Raw genomic sequence first — 21,824 nt, 5'->3', positions numbered from 1 at the left:
CTGAGAAGGTGGTTCTGGTGGTCGGGGGGTCGGGACGCCATCTTGAACCACTGCACTACCTCTGGTGATGGTGACTGAAGGAGTCTGAAGAAGGGTCTCGACCCAATAGACAATAGGTGCAGGAGTAGGCCATTCGGCCCTTCGAGCCAGCACTGCCATTCAATGTGATCATGGCTGATCATCCCCAATCAGTACCCTGTTCCTGCCTTCTCCCCATATCCCTTGACTCCGCTATCTTCAAGACCCCTATCTAGCTCTCTCTTGAAAGTATCCAGAGAACCGGCCTCCACCGCCCTCTGAGACCCGAAACGTCACCCATTCCTTCTCTCCAGAGATGCTGCCTGACCCGCTGAGTTACTCCGGCACTTAGTGTCTATCTTTGGTGTAAACCAACATCTGCAGTTCCTTCCCACACACGGAAGTCCAAAAGAGATGATTTGAAGTTTGCCGCAGTCTGGCTTGTCACAAAGGCTAATGGCTACTCACGTGCACAAGCTGGTCCTGAGTATCGAACTCTTTACTGCATCCCTCCCAGTGGCAGTTGGTCTCGTAGATGCTCTCCGTCTCCTGTTTACCATCCTCCTTATCTCCATCTCCCCTTCCGTCCATCATTCCCAGCAGGTGGTCCTGCAATGAATCAGAGTATCACACAGGAACGCGGGCCAGCACGGTGGCGCAGCGGTAGAGTTGCCGCCTCACGCCGCCAGAGACACCGGCTTCCATCCCGACCACTGGCGCTGTCTGTACGGAGTTTGCACGTTCTCCCCGTGAGTTATCTCTGAGATCTTCGGTTTCCTCCCACACTGCAAAGACGTACAGGGAGTTAGATGTGGCCCTTGTGGCTAAGGGGATCAGCGGGTATGGAGAGAAGGCAGGTACGGGATACTGAGTTGGATGATCAGCCATGATCATATTGAATGGCGGTGCAGGCTCGAAGGGCCGAATGGCCTACTCCTGCACCTAATTTCTATGTTTGTAGGTTAACTGGCTTGGTGGAAATGCCAATTGTTCCTATTGTGTGTAGGGTGGTGCTGATGTGCTGGAGTGTGGGAGGAAACCAGGGCACCCGGAGAAAACCCACGCAGGTCACGGGGAGAACGTGCAAACTCCGTACAGACAGCACCCGAGGTCAGGATGTCCGAAGCAAAGGTTTACTCAGCTGCAAAATGACTTCCCTAACTTTTACAGATTCTTCTACAGATACACCACAGAAAGTATTTTATCAGGAAGCATCACAGCTCGATGTGGGAACAGCTCCATCCGGGACCGTTAAAAAAATCACAGCGAATTGTGGACGCAGGCAAGACCATCACACACAAACCAACCTCCCTCCTTTCCATCGCCTCCATCTACACCTCACGCTGCCTCGGCAAGGCCAGCAGCATCATCAAGGACCAGTCTCACCCCTGTCACTCCCTCTTCTCCCCTCTCCCATCGGGCAAGAGGTACAGAAGTGTGAAAACGAACGCACATACACCTCCAGATTCAGAGACAGTTTCATCCCGGCTGTTATCAGGCAACTGAACCATCCTACCACAACCAGAGAGCAGTGCTGAACTACTATCTACCTCATTGGTGACCCTCGGACTATCCTTGATCGGACTTTGCTGGCTTTACCTTGCACTAAACGTTATTCCCTTTATCACGTAGCTATACACTAAATGGATCGATTGTAATCGTGTGTTGTCTTTCCGCTGACTGGTTAGCACGTGGAAAAAGCTTTTCACTGTACCTCGGTACACGTAACAATAAACTACACTGGTTTTATACTCAAAGCCACTCATTGATACATAGTCTGTCCCCTTGGATGAAGTATTGCATGCGGACGTCCTTCGTGGAGAGGGCTGGAGGGAAGGGTTGTACCTGTGTGCCTGTAGAGGCCGGGCTGGAGACATCTTCCTCAGACCTCTCCTCCAAGCATTTCCCATTGAGCAGATCCAATGTACAGCTGAGCAACGACTCCGCTTTCATCTGTCAGAGGGTTGAAATGCAAGGTTTGAACAGAGCTACAGCAAGTGCTTGTCACGTCACGGCGTGAAGCCGCCACAATAACATGGAGTTGGAGAGTCATAGAGCACAGAAGCAGGCCCTTCGGCCCAACTCCTCCATGCTAACCAAGATGTCTACCTAAGATAGTAATCCCATTTGCCCCCATATCCATCTAAACATTCGACCGCCCCAAAGCTGGAGTTTCGAGTGCCCCGACGCAGGAGTTTCGAGTGCCCCGACGCAGGAGTTTCGAGTGCCCCGACGCAGGAGTTTCGAGTGCCCCGACGCAGGAGTTTCGAGTGCCCCGACGCAGGAGTTTCGAGTGCCCCGACGCAGGAGTTTCAAGCGCCCCGACGCGTGAGTTTCGACCGCCCCGACGGAAGGTTCGACTGCCCAGACCGCGGGAGAAAAATGAGGGAAGAAGATTAGACTTTATTGCCTTCCATCACAGTGAGGAATGTGGGGAATCCGCTGTGGTGGATGTTTATGTTAACTTTTATGTAGTTGTGTGTCTTGTTGCTGTTTTTTTTCATATGTCTGCATGGTAATTTGCATATCACTGTACCTTAATTGGTACATGTGACAATAAAAGACCTTTGACACCTTTTATAAAATCGTAGAGACCTACATCATAGAAACAGGCCCTTTGGCCCAACTGCTAAACACTTTAACTCCCCCTCCCATTCCCACACTGACCTTTCTGTCCTGGGCCTCCTCCACTGTCAGGGTGAGGCCCAGTGCAAATTGGAGGAACAGCACCTCATATTCCCCTCGGGCAGCTTACACCCCAGCGGTACGAACATTGACTTCTCTAACGTCAAGTAACCCTTGCTTTTCCTCCCTCTCCATCCCCTCCCCCACCGTAGTCTTCGTACTAGTTTCACTGTCCTCCTGATTAATTTTACTGTTTGTACGCCTCGTTGTCACCTTCCCCTCAGCCAACAATGAACCAGTCTACATTCCCTTGTAAGCAACATCCGCTTTGATCTGTCATTTTCACACCTTGCCCTTCCATATCTCTAAACTCCCTCTCCCCAGACTCTCAGTCTGAAGAAGGGTCTCGACCCTAAACGTCACCCATTGCTTCTCTCCAGAGATGCTGCCTGACCCGCTGAGTTACCCCAGCATTTTGTGTCTCTCTTCATGCTAGTTAAGCTAGTCGTCCCAGTTACCTGCATTTGACTTGTATCCCTCTAAACCTTTTATAGAGTTGTAGAAACCTTGAGCGCAGAAACAGGATGAATATGGAGTCAAGCATGGAAACAGGCCCTTCAGCCCGCTGAGTCCGTGCTGTCCATTGACACCAATCCCATTCTATTCGCCCCGCCATCCCATGCACGCCCCCTGGTGGTGTGTTCACTGCTGGCGCGACTGAGCCGACCCTCCCGGATACCTGGAAGGGCTTCTGCATGCGGCCTGGCTGTGAGAGCGGCAGGAGTGATGCCACGGAGGGCTGGTGGTGCCGGGGGCCACACGGCAGAGAGGGGTGGGTCAGAGGCTGCGTGTTGCCAAACGTGGCGGACATCCCTTTGGGCTGAATGAGGAACTGCTGGTGCTTGGAGGGAGCCGCTGGAGAATGGGGAAATCCACACGCTGAGCTGTAATCATAAATCACGCAGGTTACAACATCGTGACTTTTTGGCGTATCTTTCATTCAATTGTTCTATATCTCTCTACATCACTGTCTATATCTCTCGTTTCCCTCTCCCCTGACTCTCAGTCTGAAGAAGGGTCTTGACTCGAAACGTCACCTATCCATGTTCTCCACAGATGCTGCCTGACCCGCTGAGTTACTCCAGCACTCTGTGAAACGTCACCTATCCATGTTCTCCACAGATGCTGCCTGACCCGCTGAGTTACTCCACTCTGTGAAACGTGATGTTCTCCACAGATGCTGCCTGACCCGCTGAGTTACTCCAGCACTCTGTGAAACGTCACCTATCCATGTTCTCCACAGCTGCTGACCCCTGAGCACTCTGTGAAACGCTCACCTATCCATGTTTCTCCACAGATGCTGCCTGACCCACTGAGTTACTCCAGCACTCTGTGAAACGTCACCTATCCATGTTCACATGTCCTGACCCACTGAGAGGCTGCCTGTTCTCCACAGATGCTGCCTGAGCTGAGTTACTCCAGCACTCTGTGCCTATTTTTTTGTAAACCAACATCTGCAGTTTCTTGTTTCTACAGCAGGTTAGATATTGCCACTGAGAATTACTAAACTAACACACAAAAAGGTAATGGTATGAGCCAATTCATCTACAAAACTGCACGTTTTTGGGAGGAAACCGGAGCACCCGGAGAAAACCCACGCAGGTCACGGGGAGAACGTGCAAACTCCATACAGACAGCACCCATAGTCAGGATCGAACCCGGTCTCTGGCGCTGTGAGGCAGCAGTTCTACCGCTGCGCCACCGTGACGCCCAATATTATATATAATATGTAAAAGTATTGTTGGTGAAAGTGTCCTATCCGTTTCCCCATGTGTTGGGTAGCTGTAAGTTGATGTTTATAAGGTCATAAGTCATAGGAGCAGAAGGAGGCCTTTCGGTCTACTCTGCCATTCAATAGACAATAGGTGCAGGAGTGGAGGCCTTTCGGCCCTTCGAGCCAGCACCGCCATTCAATGTGATCATGGCTGATCATCCCCAATCAGTACCCCGTTCCTGCCTTTTCCCCATATCCCCTGACTCCGCTATCTTTAAGACCCCTATCTAGCTCTCTCTTGAAAGTATCCAGAGAACCGGCCTCCACCGCCCTCTGAGGCAGAGAATTCCACAGACTCACCACTCTCTGTGAGAAAAAGTGTTTCCTCGTCTCCGTTCTAAATGGCTGACCCCTTATTCTTAAACTGTGTGTGTGTGTGGCCCCTGGTTCTGGACTCCCCCAACATCAGGAACATGTTTCCTGCCTCGTGGTGTCCAAACCCATTCAATCGTGGCTGATCTATCTCTCTCCCTCTCAGGCCCATTCTCCTGCCTTCTCCCCGTAACCCCTGACCGTTTGAAAGGGCGCCCTCCTCACCTGATGCCCGTGATGGATAAGTGTCCGTAGGAACCGCTGGTGTTGGAGGGGCAGTGCGAGTTGTTGATGAAGGCCACCAGGGAGCTGGGTGAGGTACGGATCATGGTCTGTAGGTCGATGCTGGTGTCGGACAGGGGTGAGATCGACAGGGCCCGCTTCTTGTTCATCTTCGCGGTACCGCGCGGAGTCGAGAATCTGGACGCCAGACCTGGGGCGCAAAGGAAAGAGTCAGAGCAGCTCAACAAAGGTTCAGGACAAATCAGAGCCGGCACCGATGACCTAGGAAGGGTGGAGCCCACAATGGTCCGTTGTTGGCTGTGGAAGCAGTGATAATGAAGGGATGTATGGATGTGAACAGTGGAACTGGCAGGACGACTAGGGTGGGGGAGGGGATGGAGAGAGAGGGGGTGCAAGGGTTACTTGAAGTTAGAGAAGTCAATGTTCATACCACTGCCCAAGCGGAATATGAGGTGCTGTTCCTCCAATTAGCGCTGGGCTTCACTCTGACAGTGGAGGAGGCCCCGGACAGAAAGGTCAGTGTGGGAATTCACACTAGGGACATTTTACAGAGGGGCAATTAACCTACAAACCCACACGTCTTTGGGAGTGTGGGAGGAAACCGGAGCACCCGGAGGAAACCCACGCACCATAGCAAGTCGGCATACTGGGCTAGACCCATTTGCCATAGTCCTCTGAGCCTTTCCTATCCATAAATTAGTGTCCAAATGTCTTTCAAAGACAATGTGGAGGTTGGGGACAAGGAACCAGTGGGGGAGGGGGTGTGAGATGACCGTGACGTGTTTAGTTTTGGAGGTACAGCATGGAAACAGGCCCTTCGGCCCATCGAGGCCACGCCAACCATCGATCACCCATTCACACTAGTTCTATGTTATCCCATTTTCCCGACACATTGCGGACAATTTATAGAGGACCAATTAACCTATAAACGCGCACATCTTTGGGAAGTGGGAGGAAACCACATCCCAAAGGCAGGGGTGTCAGGGGAGAAGGCAGGAGAATGGGGTTGAGAGGGAAAGATAGATCAGGCGTGATTGAATTACGGAGTAGATTTGATGGGCTGAATGGCCTTATACTGCTCCTATAACCTATGAACCGGGGCACCCGGAGGAAACCCACGCGGTCACAGCGAGAACGTGCAAACTCCGCACACGCAGACAGGATGGAACCCGGGTCTGTGGCGCTGTGAGGCAGCAACTCTACCGCTGCGCCGCCGTGCCGCCCTCTGGCGGTTAAGTTACAGTTAGGTCATGAAGTCAACGTTGGCAGGACAAAGGCTGGACATTGTCCATCGTACTTCACGGATTGCCACGGGAAAAGCTGGGAAAGATCCCAAGTCAGATTGACCTTCACTAAACCCGAACACAGATGCACGGTGGTGCAGCGGTAGAGTTGCTGCCTTGCAGCGCTCACAGCGCCAGAGACCCGGGTCCCATCCTGGCTACAGGTGCTGTCTGTACGGAGTTTGCACGTTCTCCCTGTGACCTGCGTGGGTTTTCTCTGAGAACTTCGGTTTCCTCCCACTCATCAAAGACATGCAGGTTTGTCAGTTAATTGGCTTGGCGTAAAAATGTAAAAATATGTCCCTAGTGTAGGATAGTGCGAGAGTGGGGGGGATCGCTGGTCGGCGCGGACTCGGTGGGCCGAAGGGCCTGTTTCCGTGATGTATCTCTAAACGAAACAATACCAGTAATGTTTCCGGAAGACCCCAGACTGGGGAACTCACCCTCCATGGAGTGCATGTGCTCAGCAGAGGACTGCAGTGTGACATCCCCGCCATGGGCAGCGTGTAAGTTGGCTTGGTGGTAGAAGCTCACAGTGTAAGGCCCTGCAAAGCAACGAGAGGAAGCAGCGGTGATTCCACCCGCACAACGTGGAATAAAATCCAGCCGTGGGTATCTGCCGGCAACTCCATCAACTCGAGAGTGTTTTATTGTCATGTGTCCCTGACAGAACAATGACATTCTTACTCACAGCAGCACAACACAATATGTAAACAGTACACTGCAAACATAATGCACAAGAAAACAACTTCAGTATATATTATATATATATATTCACATACACACACATATATATATATATATATATATATATATATATATGCATATATATATATGCATACGTATACATATATACACACACATATGTATACACATATATATGTACACACACACACATATATATATATACACACATATATATATACATATATACACACGTATACACACACACATGTATACACACACACACACACACATATATATATATGTGTATATATATGTGTGTATATATATATATATGTGTATACGTATACATATACACATACATATATACTAGACTAAGTGGGACCCGTTGGGTCCCATGTTCACACGGGAGGGCTGGTCCCCCAACGCTCCACTTCCCCCCCAACGCTCCAATTCCACCTCTCCGCCAATTCCAATATTGGTGGCCAGTGGGGGGGGAGCGCTTTCTGGAGTGCTAGTATGGGTGTTGTAGGCCAAATGGATTCTTGGGGTGGCAGCTCAGTCACTCAAGCCTGGTGTGATGGCAGCTCACTCACAGCTGGTGGGCTGGCAGTTAACACGGCTATTCCTTAAAATTCCATTTCAAGCAGGGTGCAAGGCCACCAAATTCAAGTGCAGTTTCATACCATTTCAAGTAGTGTGCAAGGCCGCCAAATTCAAATGCAGTTTCATACCATTTCATGCAGGGTGAAACCACCATAAAACCCCACAAAACACCACATAAACACCATACTCACAGTTCAGTAGACATTCAGCGTGTTCAGTTGATTCACAGGTCAGACAGTCATGACCTCTCCCTCCCCCATCTTGCAGAGACTGAGCCACACCCACACTTCCGGGTTTTATAATCCCTCCCCCTCCCACCAGAAGCGGCGTGGCCTTCATGGCGTGATTGACTGGAGAGAGATTCTCAACATTTTTTTAACACTAATAACACTTTTATTTTTCATTGATGGGAAGAATCCTCTGCACCTGATGTGTGGAGGAGGACTGAGTAAGATGGCCAAAAATCACAGCCGTGATCAATATACAGTGCAAACAGGAAGTTGTCAAGTTTAGACTTTTAATCATTTGCTATTTCAAACCAACCACCAGCAGCCATTTGCTGTGCTTTTATTTCAAACCAACCACATTTTCATTTTCAAACCACATTAAGGGCACTCAAGGTCAGTATAACCACACTCACAGTTTAGTAGACACTTGTTCAGTGTTATTCACAGCTCAGACTGAGAGACGTGACTCTCTCGCTTCCCCCATCTTGCAGAGACTGACTGAGGCACTCAACACTTTTGGGTTTTATAGTCCCTCTGGAAGGAGCGTGGCCTTCAGGAGAGAGAATCTCAACATTTTTAAAACACTAATAACTCTTTTATTTTTCATCAATGGGAACAATCCTCTTGTCCTGCACAGCGGAGGGGGACTCTGGGTAAGATGACCAAAAATCACAGCCGTAAGTGGCAGCGTTTTTCCTAAAATCAATATACAGAACACCAGGAAGTGGTGAAGATCAGACTTTTAGCAATATAGATATATAAAGTGGGCTTATATTCACTGGAGTTTAAAAGGATGAGGGGGAATCTTACAGAAACTAATAAAATTATAAAAGGGCTGGACAAGTTAGATGCAGGAATAATGTTCCCAATTTTGGAGGAGTCCAGAACCAGGGGCCACAGTCTAAGAACAAAGGGGAGGCCATTAAAAACTGAGATGAGAAAAGACTTTTTCACCCAGAGAGTTGTGAATTTGTGGAATTCTCTGCCACAGTGGAGGCCAAATCACTGGATAGATTTAAGAGAGAGTTAGATAGAGCTCTTGGGGCTAGTGGAGTCAAGGGATATGGGGAGAAGGCAGGAACGGGGTACAGATTGGGGATGATCACAATGAATGGCGGTGCTGGCACGAAGGGCTAAATGGCCTCCACCTGCACCTATTTGCTAAGTTTGTGTACGTAACAAAGAGTCTCACTGTGCCCAGTAACATAAACGTGTACTGACCATCAGCTGGTGCCAGCGGGTGGGGAGCGGGTAGGCTGGCACACTGCCCCTGGCCGGGCCGGAGCTGATGGTCCACATACGGACTCGGGAGGTGGTGGAGGGCGGCACACCCGGCGTGGCCCTCCACGTGGCCGAAAGGGATGTCGGAGTGAGCCGGGCCGTCCGACGGAGCACACCTGACGGAGAGGTAAAGAAAACGCATCAAAACCGCCAGCGAAACGAGAGCCGCTGACACCGTTCCTGAAGAGAAAAGGGAGTTGTGAGCAGCGGAGGCAGTTCTGCTGGCCAAGTGGTGTTGGTTGCGCGGTGACGTGGAGCCACCATTGCCCCGCGCTGTGTGGCCCGCACCTGCCATGTAGCCAACTCCAGACCGCGGTGTGAGGGTCTCCGCTGCTGGTTCCTGCCCCGTTTCCTGGGGGTCCTTGTTCATCAGTCAATGAAAGTAAGCATGCAGGTACAGCAGGCAGTGAAGAAAGTGAATGGCATGTTGGCCTTCATAACAAGAGGAGTTGAGTATAGGAGCAAAGAGGTCCCTCTGCAGTTGTACAGGGCCCTAGTGAGACCACACCTGGAGTACTGTGTACAGTTTGAGGAAGGACGTTCTTGCTATTGAGGGAGCCCAGCGTAGGTTCACCAGGTTAATTCCCGGGATGGCGGGACTGTCATATGCTGAGAGAATGGAGCGGCTGTGAGCTTGTATACACTGGAGTTTAGAAGGATGAGAGGGCATCTTATTGAAACATATAAGATTATTAAGGGTCAGGACACACTAGAGGCAGGAAACATGTTCCCGATGTTGGGGGAGTCCAGAACCAGGGGCCACACACAGTTTAAGAATAAGGGGTAAGCCATTTAGAACGGACACTTTTTCTCACAGAGAGTGGTGAGTCTGTGGAATTCTCTGCCTCAGAGGGCGGTGGAGGCAGGTTCTCTGGAAACTTTCAAGAGAGAGCTAGATAGGGCTCTTAAGGATAGCGGAGTCAGGGGGATATGGGGAGAAGGCAGGAACGGGGTACTGATTGTGGATGATCAGCCATGATCACATTGAATGGTGGTGCTGGCTCGAAGGGCCCAATGGCCTCTACTCCTGCACCTATTGTCTATTGTCTCCCAAACTCCAGGCAGACAGCCTTCTCTGCAGCCCCCCCTGCCGTGCTTTGCGCTGGCTGTCCATGCTTAAAGTGGGCGGGGGGACGGGAGGCAGGGCGGAGGGAGAGAGAGCGCAAGAGGAGTAGGTTCATAGACTGTGGGTGCCGGTGGAGAGAGGGAAGGGAGGAACAAGGTGAAGAGAAAGAAGCGGAGGGGGGGGGGGGGGGGGGGGGGGGGGGGGAAGGGTTGGAGAGGTGGGGGGGAAACGTGGAAGAGGAACAAAAGAGGGAGCAGAGAGGAGGGGGGGAAATAAGGAGGAAGAATGAGGGGGAGGAAAAGGGTGGGTGGGGAAAGTGGGGAGGGGGTGGGACGAGGGGAACGAAGAGATGAAGGGATTAGACTGAGGGAGTAACTCAGCGGGTCAGGCAGCATCTGTGGAGAACATGGATAGGTGATGTTTCACAGAGTGCTGGAGTAACTCAGCGGGTCAGGCAGCATCCGTGGAGAACATGGATAGGTGATGTTTCACAGAGTGCTGGAGTAACTCAGCGGGTCAGGCAGCATCCGTGGAGAACATGGATAGGTGATGTTTCACAGAGTGCTGGAGTAACTCAGCGGGTCAGGCAGCATCTGTGTGGAGAACATGGATAGGTGGCGTTTCACAGAGTGCTGGAGTAACTCAGCGGGTCAGGCAGCATCTGTGGAGAACATGGATAGGTTCTTGAAGGGTCTCGACCCGAAACGCCGCCCATTCCTTCTCTCCAGAGATGCCGCCTGTCCCGCTGAGTTACTCCAGCACTTTGCGACTATCTTCGGTGTAAACCAGCGTCTGCGGTTCCTTCCTGCACGGATGATGGGATTGGACAGGGTTGAAGGTACGGAGTGATCAGCGGAGGAAGATGTCGTATGGACGTCGACACGGACATTATATTTGCGCCATTACTGGCAGGGTGAGGGGGGTTTGCGTTTTTGCGCAGCAATACTGGCGTTACCGGTGCGCCAGTTCTGCGCCGAGCCTTGCATTCAACAGCCCGCTAGGATGACACTGTTCCACCTCGCTGCGACTGTCGGAATCTGCACCCGCGTGGAGTCCGGAACCGGCGCTGGGGACGGGATGGGAGACCACCGTTGCCGAGTTAGCCGGGCAGCGGCTGGGGAGAGGGGCGATGATGTCTCGCCCACCCAGGCCGCAGAGGCCAATGCAGCCGGTGCCTCCAGCCATCACCTGGTGAACGGTGCCACACACACACACACACACACACACACACACACACACATTGTGAGTGTGCCAGTGTGTGTGTCCACACTGCACCTGGACACAAGGTGTGTGTCTGCACGGGTGTGAATGACGTGTGCTCTGTGAGCAGGTGTGAATAACTGTGAGTGTGTCCCTGTGTGAGTGTGAGTGTGTGAGTGTGTGTGTGTGTGTGTGTGTGTGTGTGTGTATGTGTGTGTGTGTGAGTGTGTGTGTGTGTGTGTGTAGTGTGTGTGTGAGTGTGTGTGAGTGTGTCTGTGTGTGTGTGTGTGTGTGTGTGTGTGTGTCTGTGTGAGTGTGTGTGTGTGTGTGTGTGTGTGTGTGTGTGTGTGTGAGTGCGCGTGTGTGTGAGTGCGTGTACGTGAGTAAGAGTGTGTGCATATATGTGAATGTGTAGCAGTGTGTGCACGCGTGTGTGTGCGAGAGTGCGTGCATGTGTGTGTGCGTACAAGCGTGTGTGTACGTGAGTAAGAGTGTGTGCATATATGTGAATGTGTAGCAGTGTGTGCATGTGTGTGTGTGTGCGTGTGAGTGTGTGTGAGCGCATGTGTGTGTGTGCATGCGCGTGCGTGTGTTGGAGGGCATGTGTGTACGTGTGCGTGCGTGCATGTTTGTGAGAGAGCGCGTGTGCGTGCATGTACCTGCATTGAGCTTGGGTCTAGGCTTGTGTCATCAGGAGGGTGAGGGATGTAAGGAATCTGATTCAGGTGCCCGGGTGCAGGTGGCAGCTACGCTGGCATCCCGCCCTCCCTCGTGACTTACCCCCGCACAGTTTGAGGGACGCTGGGGTCGTAGAGATTGCCACAGTCATGGAGCAAAGAATCGGCTGGCATCGAGGCTTGAAAAGCCGAGTAATGTTGCTGGGCACCTGGGGAGGAGGGAGAAGAGAAGACAAGCACGTTAGGCAGGGGATGAGGTGCCCGTCTTGGCACTGAATAATCCCAAGCCACAGGCACGGTGGCACAGGGGTGGGCGGCAGATCTCCGTACCAGTGTTGCCCACATTGTCACAGTGCCAGCGTCTAGTGCCCGTCCCGTATGCCCGTGAGGAGATGGGGGTGAGCCGCCCTCTGGTGCAGCTACTGTCGGGGCGGGACCTCCAGGATTGAGCTTTAAAAGATCGGTGAACGATGCCAGGATGGTGTTGCCCCTGTGCCCATGCTGGGGGCAGGGGTCAGGCTTTGGCCAGGCTGCTTCGGGAGGTGACAGTTCAGCGCTGCGTTTGATTTAGTTCAGTTGAGTTGAGTTTATTCTCACGTGTACCGAGGTACAGTGAAAAGCTTCTGTTGCGTGCTATCCAGTCAGCGGAAAGACAACACATGGCACGGTGCCATCTCAACGCAGTGCCACCACACAGCAGTGCCAGGACTTAGCGCCTGCTCCCTGGATAGAGTCTCCGAGCCCTAACTAGCCACCGCCCTCCACTTGGTTGGCACCACCGGCCCATGCACTTTCACACTGGCTTTCTTTCCGCGCATGCATCTGCTTCCAGTGTCTTCAGTGGGATGGTGAGGCCAGCGGGTAGTCCTGATGAAACGGGGGGGGGGGGGGGGGGGGGGCCACACCTGGAACAGCAGATACAGACGTTTTTTAGTTTAGAGATACAGCGCAGAAACAGACCCTTCGGCCCATCGAGTCCACACCGGCCAGTGATCCCCGCACACTAACGCGACCTTACACACACCAGGGACAATTTTACAATTACACCAAGCCAATTAACCTACAAACCCGAGCACCTGGAAAAATTGGAGGAACAGCACCTCATGTTTCACTTGGGCAGCTTACACCCCAGCGGTGTAAACATTGACTTCTCTAACCTCAAGTAACCCTTGCATTCCCCTCTCCCTCCATCCCTCCCCATTCCCAGTTCTCCCACCAGTCTGACTGTCCCCCAGATTACATTTTATTTGAGTTACTCCAGCTTTTTGCGCCTATCTTCGGTTTAAACCAGCATCTGCAGTTCCTTCTTATACATTGTATCTCTGTTTGCTTTGTTGTCAACTTCTCCCAACTACCAATGGTCGATTCTACATTTTCCTTGTTTTTCATCTCTTTTGATGTCGCGTTTTCACACCTGCCCCTTTCTTATCTCTGTGTCTCCCTCTCCCCGGACTCCCAGTCTGAAGAAGGGTCTCGACCCGAAACATCACCCATTCTTTCTCTCCAGAGATGCCGCCCATCCCGCTGAGTTACTGAGGTCGGGTTCAAACCCGGGACTCTGGCGCTCTGAGGCAGCCGTTCCACCCGCCGCGCCCTAGTTAAAACAGCGAGAAAAGAAGTCTTAAACGAAAAAGAAGATAGCTGGAGTAACTCAACTGGAGAATCTCAACTCTCTGGAGAGATGCGACCTGTCCCGCTGAGTTACTCCAGCATTTTGTGTCTTTCTTTGGTTTAAACCAGCATCTGCAGTTCCTTCCCACACATCTCAAATGAAAAATCTGAAAACTTTTTTTAAACACACAGTAGATTAAGGGGAAGGTATTATTATTTGAAAGTTTTAAAAGCTTTTTTCCTGAAGTGTGTGATGTTTTTCTCTGGGCCTCTGCCTTGCTTGCTGGCACTACCTTCTGTGGTCTGCAGGGGGAGCTCAGCGCCCACCGTTTCCAGCCGACAGACACAGACTGCTGGATTAACTCAGCGGGTCAGGCAGCATCTATGGACAGAAGGACTGGCTTCCCAGGCTCCTGTGTTTGTTTAGCTGGTCACGTGCAGTGAATGTAGCTCGAATAAAGAGGGGCGTACAAATTTTGACCCACGAATGAATGTTTCACCATCAAAATGTCAATTTTGGCACCGATCGCAGGAAGTGGGTCAATGTTGACCAACAAATGTTTGACTATTCCTCAACAGACCCTGCGCTCAGTCCACTTGATCAGCCCAGCACGCCCCAGCAACCCCTCCTCTGTCTGTGATGAAGTAGCTCAGTGGCACAGCGGTAGAGTTGTTTTCCTCACAGTGCCTGAGACCCGGGTTCCATCCCGACCACGGGTGCTGTCTGTACGGAGTTTGCACGTTCTCCCCGTGACCCGCGTGGGTTTCCTCCGAGACCTCTGCTTTCCTCCCGCACTGCAAAGACGTGCGTGCAGGTTTGTAGGTTAATTGGGAATCTATCTATCTCTGCCTTAAAGATATCCACTGACACAGCCGTCTGTGGCAATGAATTCCACAGATTCACTAAAGAAATTCCTCCTCATCCCCTTCCTAAAAGAACATCCTTTAATTCTGAGGCTGTGACCTCTAGTCCTAGACTCTCCCACTAGTGGAAACATCCTCTCCACATCCACTCTATCCAGGCCTTTCACTGTTCTGTTTGTTTACAATGAGGTCCCTTCCACTCATCCTCCTAACCTCGTTGATATAGATGACAAACAGCAATGGGACCAGCATTTTACAAAAACGTTTCCCAAGGTGATGGCTTCCACAGTCTCTCAGCAGCCAGTTTATATGTCAGTTTAGTTTTAGAGACAGCGCAAAACAGGCCCTTCGGCCCACCGAGTCCGTGCTGACCAGCGATCCCCGCACACTAACACTATCCTACACACACTAGGGACAATTTACATTTATAGCAAAGCCATTTAACCTACAAACCTGCACGTCTTTGGAGTGTGGGAGGAAATTGGAGCACCCCGGTGAAAACCCACGCAGGTCACGGGGAGAACGTGCAAACTCCGTACAGACAGCGCCCGTAGTCGGGATGGAACCCGGGTCTCTGGCGCTGTGAGGCAGCGACACTACCCGCTGCGCCACCGTGACGCCCCTTGGACAGCTGATCCACAAAGGGCTGGGATGTGGGAATGGTTGGCTACCAATTTCCCAACACAAATTACCTCTTGGGAGCCCAGTTTCAGTTTGAGTTGAGTTTATTGTCACGTGTAGCGAGGTCCAGTGAAAAGCTTTTTAGTTGCGTGCTAACCAGTCAGCGGAAAGACAACACATGATTACAATCGAGCCATCCACAGTGTACAGATACAGGATAAAGGGAATAACGTTTAGTGCAAGGCAAAGTCTGATCAAGGATAGTCCGAGGGTCACCAAAGAGGTAGATAGTAGTTCAGCACTGCTCTCTGGTTGTGGTAGGATGGTTCAGTCACCTGATAACAGCTGGGAAGAAACTGTCCCTGAATCTGAAGGTGTGCGTTCCTTTTCACACTTCTGTAACTTTTGTTGAACTCCTACCTTTCCGACAGTGAAAGGACATAGAAAGGGCCTTTGAAATCTCAAAAGGAAAGAGGAATCCGACCAACTTCTGCCTATCTTCTGGCAATGGCAATGCGAGTGGAATCCAGCTCGTTCTATGAACTACAGGCTCCTCAAAAAGTTGAAAGAAGGAGCGAGTGTGAGAGGGAGGATGCGGGCCAGACGTGGGCAGGTGGGACGTGCGTAGATGGTCGGCACGGGCAGGTTGGGCTGAAGGGCCTGTTTGCGAGCTGCAAGCCTCCGTCTCAGTCTCAGTCGGAGATAGGGAAGGAGTAGGGAAGAGAGGGGTGGGGGGGGGGGGGGGGGGGGGAGGGAGAAAGAAGGGGCGGGGGGGAGGGGGGTGGGGGAGGCAAAGGGCATGGAAAGAGGCAAATGGGAAGGAGACGTGACGAGAGCGGGATGTAGAGGGGTGTCGAAGAGAGAGAGGGACGGAGCAGACAGAATGGGAAAAAGAGGACTAACGAGAGAGAGAGAGAGAGAGAGATGGAGAAAGAAGTGGAGAGAGAGGGGGATAGAGTGAGAGGGAAGAGAGAGGGGAGAGAGAGAAAGAGAGACAGAGAGGCATGAGGGGGAGAGAGGAAGAGACAGACGGATTTGGGGCGAGAGAGGGAAGAGATGGGAGAGGGATGAAGAGGGAGAGAGAGTGATTTCACCAAAGATCAGTCTTTCCTGAGAGCAAAGGGAGCATCTGTCTCCAAGGTGCTGTACACAAGGGAGAGGCCTGGAGCCATGATTCCAGGGGTCAGGGGTCAGGGATGTCAGGAAAACAAGCTTCATGGCAGGGGCTGTAAACGCAACCATGAGGTCAGCAACAGCTCCCGTGTGTGAGCCGGGACCCTCAGCTGGGGGGAGCTTGGAGCGCCGGCCACGCTGTGAGGAGCAGAGGGCATGCGCGGCTGGCTTGCTGTGAGCAGACGTGCAGCTCTGAGCCAGATGTCTGTGGTGTTTAACTGGCAGTCAAGCCATGCGAGGCTGTGAGCAGGGCGCCACCCACAGAGCGGCAAGGCTGAGTGTGTCAGGCTGCACTGCTGCCCCCCCCACGGCCCCCTGCAGCAGCAGCCGCGCAGTGACAGTCCCGGGGCAGCGCAGGGCAAGGCCATTCGGCCCATCCTGACCGTTCTACACCCCTGCAAGTCCTCCAAAGACGTACAGGATTGTAGGTTAATTGGCTTTGGTAAAATTGTAACTTGTCCCTAGTGTAGGATAGTGATAGTGTGCGGGGATCGCTGGTCGGCACGGGCAGTTGAGCAGGTGATTTTTGGCACTGTTTGGGAAAAAAAAGATTCAACAGGTCATTGACAAAATGCTGGAGTAACTCAGCGGGTCAGGCAGCATCTGTGGAGAACATGGATAGGTGACGTTTCACAGAGTGCTGGAGTAACTCAGTGGGTCAGGCAGCATCTCGGGGTGGGAGATTGCAACCTTCACGTGGTCCACCCTGTTTCAACGAATGCAATCAACCTGGCGTGCACAAACCTATCCATGTTCTCCAGAGATGCTGCCTGACCCGCTGAGTTACTCCAGCACTCTGTGAAACGTCACCTATCCATGTTCTCCACAGATGCTGCCTGACCCGCTGAGTTACTCCAGCACTCTGTGAAACGTCACCTATCCATGTTCTCCACAGATGCTGCCTGACCCACTGAGTTACTCCAGCACTCTGTGAAACGTCACCTATCCATGTTCTCCACAGATGCTGCCTGACCCACTGAGTTACTCCAGCACTCTGTGAAACGTCACCTATCCATGTTCTCCAGAGTGTGTAACGTGGCGTGAGACAGAGAGATGGGGGGGAGGGGAGAGTAGGTGAAACGGGGTGACGTGGTGTGACGAGAGAGGGGAGAGGGGGAGGGGGAGAGGGAGAGGGAGAAAAGGGGGGAGGGAGGGAGAGAGAGGGGGGAAAAGGGGGAGAGGGAGGAGAATGAGAGAGGGGGAGTGAAAGGGGGAGGGTGGGAGGGAGAGAAAGAGGGGAAAGGGAGAGAGAGTGGGGGAGGGGGAGAGTAGGAGAGAGAAAGAGAGAGTGGAGGAAGAGAGGGGAGAGTGGGAGCGAGAGAGAGAGAGAGAGAGAGGCTTTGAAATTGGCTCACAGCCACGTGTCTGAGGCGTTTTCTTTTCTTTGGCTTGAGGCAGTAGCAGAGTGTGTGGGTGTTCCAAGACCCCTTGAGGTGTGTGAAACACTACCTGAGTGTCTGTGCACTCAGCTCACTGCACCAGTGTGTTCAGGCAGCAGGGGGGGGGGGGGGGGGGGGGGGGGGGGGGTGGGGGGGGGGGGGGGCATCGTGCATCGCCAAAACATGCGGTGGGCCTGACTTGCTGCCACGACATGAATGCAGAGAAAGTTAATCACCAAACATGATGTTGACGCATCTGCAGTTCCTTCCTACAAAGATACTTCCCAGCTGTTATCAGGCAACTGAACCATCCTACCACAACCAGAGAGCAGTGCTGAACTACTATCTACCTCTTTGGTGACCCTCGGACTATCTTTGATCTGACTTTACCTTGCACTAAACGTTATTCCCTTATCCTGTATCTGTACACTGAGAAATGGCTCGATTGTAATCACGTGTTGTCTTTCCGCTGACTGGTTAGCACGCAACAAAAGCTTTTCACTGTACCTCGGTACACGTGACAATGAAGGGGGGGGGGGGGGGGGGGGGGGTGATGGTGAGAGAGGGTGGGAAGGTGTGGGCGGGAGGTGGGAGAGGGGTAAGGTAGGGAGAGGGGGAGATGAGAGGGGGGGGAGATGGGGGGGGGGATGGGGGGGGGGAGATGGGGGAGGGGGGGAGGTGGAGAATGGGGGAGGTGAGAGGGGGGGGGATGGGAGGGGGGGAGAGAGGGGGGGAGATGGGAGGGGGTAGAGGGGGCGAGGTGGGAGGGGGAGATGGGAGGGGGAGGGGGGGGGGGAGAGGGGAGGGGGAGAAGGGTGGGGGGGGGGGGTGGGAGGGGGGTGGGGGGGGGTGGGGGGGGGCGGGAGGGAGGGGGGGGGGGAGAGGGGGGGGGGGATGGGAGGGGGAGAAGGGGGGGATGGGAGGGGGAGGAGAGGGGGGGGATGGGGGGGGGTGGGGGGGGAGGAGAAGGGGGAGGGTGGAGGGGGGTAAGGGGGGGGGGGGGAGGGGGGAGATGGGAGGGGATGGGAGGGGGGGAGGGGGGGAGAGGGTAGATGGGAGGGGGAGATGGGAGGGGGAGGGGGGAGGGGAGAGAGGGGGAGGTGGTAGAGGGGGCGAGGTGGGAGGGGGGAGGTAGGTGGTAGAGGGGGAGGGGAGGAGGCGGTGGGGGGGGGGGAGGGGGGGGGGGGTGAGGGTGAATCGGATAGAACACCACCACCACATCTTGCCCCCGTCCTTTGACGCCACACCTCCGAGCCGGTTTCCCAAATCCGAGTGAAATGAATGAAAGAGTCATCCTCCCGCCTTATCTCCCCCACGGAAGCCTCTCTTTGTTGCTTCTTCTCAGGTGGTTGGGGCCCTTCCCCTCCCTGAAGAACAACCCAGGCGGGAGATGAGATGAGATGAGATGAGATGGGGGTTATGGGGAGGTTGGTCAGGAGCAGGAGTAGGCCGCAGGTGGGTGAGACAGCCTGCAAGTTCATCTTAAAGAAAGGGCGGGCTGCACACCCTCCCTCCCCCGCGCGCGTCACCAGCAGCCCAGCCCCTCTTGTCGAGTTTGCTTTGTAATTGAGTCGATTATTGACCCTGTAAAGCTATTTGTTCTACATAAACTGGAATAATAAAAGGGCACTTTCGCCTGAGGTAATTGGCGGTGGCGGAGAGCTGTTTGATGAAGCACTCTCATGCCGTGACCTCCTCTCTGCTGAAGAGCTGCTATCCTTTTCTCAAGAGGAACCTCTCCCTGCTCCCTCTGAAGTCTGAGATGAATGTCAATGACTTGCAAATCCCTCCTGGTAACCGGACTCGCTTTGTGATCCTTCGTTAAGCATTTTGGGGCAGTGAATGGACTCGGTAAAGAGCGGCAAGAGCGGCCCTCCCACACGCCGCGGTAGAACATCGCGGACTCGCATTCTTCTCTCATGGAGAGGCGAAACCCCCCCATACACACACACACACCCCTCACAAAAGCTACATTGAATCTGTGCAAAACAACTTGTATTCTCAGATCAACAATGAGGTCAGGACCCCCCAGTGGCTCTCGGTCATGTTTTACTTGGAAAGGAGTTGAGATGACAGCAGCCTAGGGCCACGTGGATGAGTGCCATTCACGACACTTACCAATGTCCACGGGCCACACCGTGTAGGGAGGAACTGCAGATGCTGGTTTACACCAAAGACAGGCACAAAAAAAGCTGGGGCAACTCCAGTGGGTCGGGCAGCATCTCTGGAGAGAGTGGAACGGGTGACATTTCGGGTCCAGACCCTCCTTCAGACTGAGAGTCGGGGAGAGTGAGCCGAGAGTTACGAAAAGGTGCACGGAGCAAATAGACGGAGGGGTGTGCAATAGGACAAATCAAAGCCAGCAACGGTGGTCAAGTTAAAGGTGGAGCCCACAATGGTCTGTTGTTGGCTGTGGAAAATGTTGGGCGAGTCCAGAACCAGGGGCCACACAGTCTTAGAATGAAGGGGAAGCCATTTAAGACTGAGGTGAGAAGACATTTTTTCACCCAGAGAGTTGTGAATTTGTGGAATTCCCTGCCACAGAGGGCAGCGGAGGCCAATTCACGGGTCAAATCTAAAAAGAGTTAGATAGAGCTCTAGGGGCTAGTGGAGTCAAAGGATATGGGGAGAAGGCAGGTACGGGTTATTGATTGGGGATGATCAGCCATGATCACAATGAATGGCGAATGGTGCTGGCTCGAAGGGCCGAAATGGCCTCTACTCCTGCACCTATTGTCTATGTTTCTAACGAGTGGATACAAACAGTGAAACTGAGCAGACCAAACGGACCTAAACATGCACGTTGAATTGCTGGTAATTATATGAAATACAAAGTGCTGGAGAAACTCAGTGGGTCAGTCTGAAGAAGCCTCCCGACCTGAAACATCGCCTGTCTATTCCCTCCGCAGGTGCTGCTTCACCCGCTGAGTTCCTCCAGCACTTTGTGTTTAATCGAGATTCCAGCGTCTGCAGTTCACTGCTGGTATTGGTGCATCTTTCTCTTTGGCAGTCCCGGCTACACATCTGATTGCACGCAATGCCCAAGGCACCATAGGCCCTGGCAATGGGATAGACGTCAAGTGTATAAAACTCTTTCACATCAGTACTCCACTGCTTGGTCCGAAGCTTCCCCTGTGCTATTTCCCTTGGATGTTGACTTCAGGATGGAATGACCCGAGATCCACAAAATGTTGGAGTGAAGGGCCTGTCCCACAGTACGAGGTCATTCAAGAGTTCTCCCGAGTTCTCCCCTGATTCGAGCTCGTGTAATGTCTGTGGCGGGTACGTCGGAGCTCGTGGATGTCCCGTAGCGGCTCGTACGAGTAACGGTAGGTACTCGGGAAATCCGGTAAACTCGTGACGTTTTTTTCAACACTGTGAAAAATGTCCACAAGTAAAAAAATACTCGTGATGAAATTTTTTTTAACTTTTTACTCGTACGAGCCGCTACGTACATTACACAAGCTCGAATCAGGGGAGAACTCGGGAGAACTCTTGAATTACTTCGTACAGTGGGACAGGCCCTTTACTCGGTGGGACAGGCAGCATCTCTGGAGAAAAGGAATAGGTGACGTTTCGGGTCGACACCCTTCTTTAGCCCCCCTGCCATCGTACCATGCACAGGTACAATCAAGAACAAGATCCTGACTACAAGTGCTGTCTGTACGGAGTTTGCACGTTCTCTCCCCATGAGCTGCATGCATTTTCTCCGGGTGCTCCGGTTTCCTCCCACACTCCAAAGACGTGCAGGTTTGCAGGTTTGCAGGTTAATTTGCTTCGGCTGAATTGTAAATTGTCCCTAGTGTGTGTGGGATAGTGTTTTTAGTGTACGGGGATCGCTGGTTGGCACGGACTCGGGGGACCGAAGGGCCTGTTTCCGCGCTGTATCTCCAAATTAAACTAAACATGGAGTTTGCATTTGGTTTCCATGAGTCTAATTTACTCTGGACAAAAAGAATAACTTATTGTGCATTTACTGCAGTTGTTGTTGCATCCAGAGGCCCCTAAAGCTGCAGCAAGTAAGACTCTCCTTGTTCCAGTTCACTGCCGGTGCATATGACAGCACGTACTTTTGTCGGCTGGCTGCACACACCCACCACCTCCACACGTATGACTTCAT

General features: G+C 52.7%; 1 protein-coding gene across 2 annotated transcripts in view; it reads right to left on the bottom strand.

Annotated features, from left to right (window-relative positions):
- LOC129714622 (zinc finger protein GLI1-like) overlaps window positions 1–21,824 on the bottom strand; it is a 58,448-nt gene that overhangs the window by 8,866 nt on the left and 27,758 nt on the right. The window contains exons 3-9 of one of the 2 annotated variants that reach the window (XM_055664314.1): window positions 12,160–12,265; window positions 9,054–9,229; window positions 6,759–6,860; window positions 5,015–5,222; window positions 3,383–3,587; window positions 1,864–1,971; window positions 487–627 (exon numbers count right to left, since the gene is read on the bottom strand). In XM_055664314.1, the coding sequence (XP_055520289.1) occupies window positions 487–627; window positions 1,864–1,971; window positions 3,383–3,587; window positions 5,015–5,222; window positions 6,759–6,860; window positions 9,054–9,229; window positions 12,160–12,265 (1,046 nt within the window). The remainder of the gene's footprint in view (window positions 1–486; window positions 628–1,863; window positions 1,972–3,382; window positions 3,588–5,014; window positions 5,223–6,758; window positions 6,861–9,053; window positions 9,230–12,159; window positions 12,266–21,824) is intronic. The other variant, XM_055664315.1, reaches the window with a different exon arrangement.

The sequence above is a fragment of the Leucoraja erinacea genome, chromosome 40, assembly GCF_028641065.1.
Source record: "Leucoraja erinacea ecotype New England chromosome 40, Leri_hhj_1, whole genome shotgun sequence".
NCBI lineage: Eukaryota > Metazoa > Chordata > Chondrichthyes > Rajiformes > Rajidae > Leucoraja > Leucoraja erinaceus.
Note: the sequence above shows the minus strand (reverse complement) of the source record. Positions and strands in the feature narration are given on the sequence as shown.